This window comes from Pipra filicauda, unplaced genomic scaffold (genome assembly GCF_003945595.2).
Source record: "Pipra filicauda isolate LSUMZ 115617 unplaced genomic scaffold, ASM394559v2 scaffold176_size3548034_pilon, whole genome shotgun sequence".
Classification (NCBI taxonomy): Eukaryota; Metazoa; Chordata; class Aves; order Passeriformes; family Pipridae; genus Pipra; species Pipra filicauda.
In genome coordinates this window covers 2,697,835-2,703,990 of record NW_024104283.1, presented here as the reverse complement: position 1 = coordinate 2,703,990, position 6,156 = coordinate 2,697,835, and the positions used below count along the sequence as shown (strand labels likewise).

The following is a 6,156-nucleotide window of genomic DNA, read 5'->3' as shown; positions in this document are numbered from 1 at the left end:
GCCCGAGTGCACGTACCAGCGACCCGCACCTGTGGCTCCATAGCGGCACGGCCCCACGTTCGGTACCCGGGCGCTGCCCCCGCCGGGGCGCGGAGCATCCCGCGGGCCGTCCGACGCCGAACACCCCCGTGCCCCGCAGCCCCCGCTGGGCCGGGACAGGGGCACCCCGGCCCCTCCCCGGCCGGCCCCGCTCGGGGCGGGGTCTCCCAAGTTTCGGCGGCGGCGGCCGCGGGGCCCGGCCCGCCGGCGGCATGAGCCCTGCGGCGGGGCGGGGGGGCGGCCGCGCCGGGCAGGGCAGCCCCCGCCGCCATGCCCAAGGAGCGGCCGCTCTGGCGGGGCCCGGCTTTCCGCCTCTGCCTGCTCTCCGCGGCGCTCTTCCTCTGCCTCCAGCTGGGCATGAGGCGATCCTGGTGTCCGGAGGAGAAGCCCCGGGATCGGGCGGTGGCGGCGGGGCGGGCCCCCCCCCCGCCCCGCGGCGCGGAGCAGCGCCCGGGCGCGGCAGCGGCGCTGGGGGGCAGGCGGCGGGTCACCTACGTGCGGAGCGGGCGGCGGGGGAGCGCCGCGCCCGCCTGCTGCGCCCTGCAGCCCCCGGGCGGCCGCCGCAGGAAGGTAGGGCGGGCTCGGGAGGAGCCACCGCCGTGTCGCGACCGGCGCCCCCTTCTCCCCGTGAGGAGCCGAGGGTGAGCGGGCAGCCGGGGCGGAGGTGTGGCTGGTACCTGAGAGGAGGTGGCGGGAGGGCGTTGGTGAGGTGAGGTGAGGTGGTGCGGGATGACGTGATGGTGACTTCTTGGGAAGTGATCGAACGACTTTTTGAGCAATGTTCCTCAGCTGCAGAGAAGGGGGAGTGTGCTGGAGCGGGGCTGGACGGGGTCATCTCGGTTTGAGGAGGTAACACTGGCCCCGAGTTAGCCGGCGCGCTCATCAGGCTTGACATCCCCAACTAGGAGCAAGGTTGGGAAGAGTCCGTGGCCCTTGGCGTTCTTGGCATCCAAGTGCCATTGCTTTCGCAGAAGGCGGTCAAGAAAGGGTTTTAAGACCTGGTCTTAGAATTAATGAGCTAGTTAATGAGCTGGAAATTGAACTTGTAATTAGGTTCCTACTAATGGTTGTTAAGCCTTTTAGGGAAGTGAGGACTATAATTAGCATCTAGAGTTAGCAAAAGTGAGGAGTGCCTGTACTATCTTCACCCCTCGGTTACCTGCCTGCATGACCAGGAGTGGGATCTTGTCTTCTTCGATGACCTCCATGTCATCTTTGGTTTTGGCAGATGCCACTCTCTCAGGAACCACTTAGAGATTCAGATATTTGTGAAGTTTTCTTTGCAGACTTCCAAGGGGAGAAGAGCCAGCTTTTGAAGGTGGGAAAAGAGTCCTATTTTGGGGCCCTGCTGTCAGGGTACAGTATTGATGGTCTGTGCAGAGATGTGCTTAAAGAAGCTGGAATGATCAGGAGGACGAGCAAATGGGATTTTCCTAGAGATGAGACCATCCTCCTGATCAAAGTAATTAACTGTTTCTGATCTTTGCCTCAACAAGAATAAAACCAGTAGTCTGTGGAATGGCTAAAGCTTGTCCTTAAACTTGTCCCAGAAACTTTATCTGGGTTTGATCAGAGTCCCTTAGTGAAAAGACCACTTGCTAATATCCAAACAAGTGTCTGATCAGATGTCCTGTCACTATGGGCTCTCATTTGAAAATCTGCTTTCTTTTCTTTGCCTTTACCACCCTCAGTAATTAATTTTTTGTTTAAAGAGGAGATGGACAATGAACTTGTGTATAGTTTCACTTCTAGATTTGCCTCATCTTCTGTGGGAAACTGTGATGGAAAAATTAAAACGCTATTTCCTGCCTCTGGTTTCCTGAAAGGTTTAGGAGAAATGAGATAATCCTTTGCTTCCTTCAGTGATGACATTGTCACACATTTCTTCAGAATAGTGACTGTGTGGTGGTGTAGCACCTGATGTGCTGTGGTATTGATATCACATTGAGCCACTTAGATCTTGCAGTGTCAGGTTTTGTGATTTTTGTTGTCAGTACTGTGTTACTTGGTATTCTAAAGCCCAGCATGGGGGAAAAAGATCCCGTGGATTAAGATAGGTTATTGAAAACATGTAATGAGAATGGCATCAGAAAACAAGAGGCAAAAGTAAAGCACATCCTAATTTATTTAATGATTTGTGAGGAAATCCTAGTGGAAAGTAGCATCAGGAGAGGCAGCTCATTGTACCTGAGAACTGGCAGCACCTTGCAGTGTTGGGAGAGCTTGAGGCTCTGGAAAGCCCACAGTAGTATGTTTTGGTGTGTTTCCAGGTGAAGCATGTGAAACATCACTACTGTGGTTTGTGGTGTTGGGAATGTTGCTGCTGAGGTCTCATTTGAATCCCACTAATTAACTCAAGTGAAAAATATTAGTAAATATAATACAGGGTGGAGTTGCCAGGTTGAGATCATCAAGTGTCTTCTGTGTTCATCTATTTGACTTGAGCCTGTTGCTACAGGCTAAGAGAAGTCTACTCGAAGTGAAGATAGGGCTCTGGGGATAATAGGACTGAACTTCCAGAGATTCCTGGTTTTGAAATAGAGTTGTTAAATAAAAATTTAGAGGGAAAAGCTGTGGGAAAATAAAGTGGAAGTGGTCTAAGTGCAACCATTTTTTCTTGTTAAAAGCACGATAGCTTAAAAAAAATTAATGGGTGATTTTTATTATTTTTTTTTTTTAAATCAGGAAACATTATATTTCACTTCAGACCATTGTAAGACAAAATGGGGGCTCTTACCAAAAAAGACTGGTTAAATTGATGGTCCGTGGCTTCTACCAGCAGCTCTGGAGAAAGGCATCAGTGTGCGGCTGCTGCCGGTATGGTGCACTGCTGTGTGTAAATGCTGCCTGGAGGAGAGTGACAGGCTCCTTGCACAGATCTGTGCTGTATCGGCTTGGGATTGCTTTTTGCTGTGGCTTTTATATGTTTTCAGTGTCTTCTGTCTGTCTGTAAACCAGAGGCTTCCAGGAATAGGGTTTTTTTTTTTTCCTGCTGCTGTTTATGGGGGTGGTGTTGGACCGTGCTGCGATGTGTGAGCCAGCAGGATGGCAGCAACAAAAAGTCTGCGACGCCAGACTTTGCTCTATTTTCCCACTGCCGCTTGGTTATAACTCTGCTCACACTTACATCACTGAACTAATGCAGAAGACTGATGAACAGAGTGTTTCCATAGATGAAGTTGAATATCCTACTTTGTGGCTGTATAAGAAAATAAACTGCAAAAACACATAAGGAAATTATTTGATGCCTACTTCGAATTACTTTAAAGTTTCCTGAATCAGAGTTGTATTATTTGTTTCCCAAGCACAACTGCAGTCAAGCAACCAACACCACCAAAAGGGGGGGAAAAAAAGACCCAGACAGGATGGGAGAGATGGAGACTTGCCAGTAAATGGCCCCTGAGTCTGCAGGAAGCTGCCTGCACAGCTGATGGTAAGGCTCTATCAGCAGAGTCCAAGACTGTGCAGTGGGTGGGAGGGTTTGATTGCCAAGGTTCCAAGTGTCTGCTTGTGCCTTAAGATGCATACATAAAAAATGTTAACTGAAAGCAGCAGGGAATAAAGCAATTTAGCTATGTGACAGCTCTAGGAGTTGCTGGAGCTGCCTGTTCTGGTGCTTCAGGGAGCTGTGTTGCTCCCAGCTGTTTTGCTGCTGATTGAGCCTACCAAATAGCAGATGCTGCTGCTCTTGCTGACAAAATAAGCAAAATTTGCCATTGACACCTTATGATGGTCATCTGAAGAATGGGAAGAGTTATGCTGGGCTGCAGATGTAAACCAAGTGGAAGTTTGTAATCGCATTTATATTTTGGTGGAAGCACTTGAAACTGCATTGTTGCTAAAAAAATGCCCTGTGATTCTAAGCTCTGATTGTGTTCAGCACTGGCCTGGCATAATATATGCAGCAGATAAAACCTCTAGCTACATGGAAACACACAAATTCTGCCAGATGCACCTGCTCTTGCAATAGGTATTAGCAAGGTCTGCACCCACGCAGCACTGCGGATGTGTGAGGCGAGTTTTAAAAAGTTATTCCAGGGTGCCATGGCAAAAGAAAAAAAATTGTTGCATTTGGACTTCGAAATGACACCAAATTCTTGCAATAACAAGGTTATGTTGGCTATTGTACACTGAAACTGGGAGGAGCCCTCTTTGAGAGTCTAGTTAAGAAAAGCTAGAATTCTTTGCCTCTTGGGCAGATTTATTTTCCTGGAGGTGGGTAGTGTGGTATGCTGCCAAAGTTAGCCTGATGTTATTTTGGATGCTCTTTCATCTCCTATCTAGGAATATGAAAGTGTTTGTCTTCACCGGTTAAAAGCTAAGAATTAGATTTTGCTGCTGGGCCCATTTGTATTTTGTCTGGGATTATAACATATTTTGAAACATGATGGATCATTGCCTAAAACAGAAAAAACTTGTGAGATTATGTTTTTCTAGGCATTACTTGTATACCTTTGTCTTTTGGTTCATTATAAATGTAGACTAATTGTCTTTTTCTGTTGCTCATTGGGTTGAAGGTTTTGTTTTTCTTTAAATAGGAAGTATTTCTGAGAGGTTAGTGCTTCTCTGTGGTGAGGAATGATAACGGTCTCACCTTTAATTTAATTGAAATCTTGCAAATTATTTTGGAGTGATATCTTCAAAATTATGTGGAATAACTGTTTGGCAGTTAATATGGCAGGTTCAAAATAACCTCATGCAATTTAACATTACATTATTGCTAAGATTTTAGTTAAATTTACATTTGATTTTTAATTTTAGGATGACAATGCCATTTACATTTATGTCAGTGGTATATAGGGCTTATACCAAGAGTCCTTTTTAATTCTTTTAGAAATTTGGTTAAAAAGTATAACAGATGTTTTTATTGCCTATTTGCATGTATAGTTTTTTCAAGCTGGCTTCACATCTTTAAAAGTCTGGTAAATTTTGGGTAATATTTGAATAGGAAGTTACTCTGACTCTGGATGAGCAGGAGCCAAAATTCTTGGAGAAAATGGTTATTCTGAAGTTAAATCTAGTCTGTCTTTCCATATCCCATGGTGTAATAGCTGGTCTGTTTTGGGTTGGGACTTAACTTTTATAAGTTTATTCATTATGTGTGCCTGGAGCAGCGTTTTAGCATTACACTAGAATTGAACATGACAGGGCTTTGGGAACTGTGCAGTGAGTCACCTCAGGCTGCGTTTGAAGGAGTGGATTTGCCCTGGCTGAGCCAAACCAAGGGAGCTGCATGGGTTAAGGCAGCCTTTTGGATCTCCTAGTGATTTTAAATCCAGAGATTTTTCCAGTCTCTTCACCTGTGTACGAGATACGACGAGCTTTACAGCGTGCAGTACCGTTCTCTAAATGCTGTGTCGAGGAGTGAATAGAATCCTGTCTTCAATGGATGTGAGTGGCAGAGGAGTGCTGTGCTGAAGAGCTGGATATTGATTATTCTTTTGAGTGTGCTACTTCTGGGCGCCTCCTTTAATAGCAGGTAGACAAACTGGAAAGAGTCTCATTGAGAGGAAAAAGGTGTTAAGAGCTGCAGGAAGGCAAGCCTGCAGAGAAAGCTTGCAGAACTGGTATTTGTTTTGAATAGGGAAAAGTAGGTTTTGAGGGAATGTGCCAAAACTCTTCAAACTAAAAAAAATAATTTTTTGTTGAAGGACACAATGACCGTTTGTTCCCTAGGTCCACTACAAGTAGGACAAGAAGTAACTGGCTTGATTTTCAGGCAAGATATTAGGTAAATCTTTTAACTCTGCAGTTGGTAAGTAATGGAAAGACTCCCTAGAAAAATGTGAACTTCGAGTGTGCACACAGGGAAGGTCTAGGTATCTTTTTCATTATGCTTCAAGGCAACCTCCTGAGGTCCCTCTGGCTACATTTACCTGCTTTGCAATTAGAGAAGCAATCTGGCAGATACAATGTGATTAGCCAAACTGGAATTTAGCCTGAACAATGATCTAACATAAATGAAATAAAAGGAGGTAGTAGGGTCTTTAAAGACTATAATAAGCGATCCTTGCCCTGGCTTAATACCTCACTAGAGAGACCAGACACCACCATAATTGTTCTGTGTGATGATTTAGTGGACCCCAGAGAAAGGGACACTAGTTGACAGCTTTTCTC

At 46.3% G+C, this 6,156-nt stretch overlaps 1 protein-coding gene across 4 annotated transcripts in view; it reads left to right on the top strand.

The window, feature by feature from the left end:
* The first annotated feature begins 232 nt into the window (after nucleotides 1–232).
* Nucleotides 233–6,156, top strand: part of METTL24 (methyltransferase like 24) — a 49,128-nt gene continuing 43,204 nt past the window's right edge. Inside the window, exon 1 of one of the 4 annotated variants that reach the window (XM_039379817.1) lies at nucleotides 233–680. In XM_039379817.1, the coding sequence (XP_039235751.1) occupies nucleotides 252–680 (429 nt within the window). In that variant the 5' untranslated portion in view covers nucleotides 233–251. Of the gene's footprint in view, nucleotides 681–3,187; nucleotides 3,473–6,156 lie in introns of those variants that run through there. The other 3 variants (XM_027747895.2, XM_039379818.1, XM_027747896.2) reach the window with 3 other exon arrangements.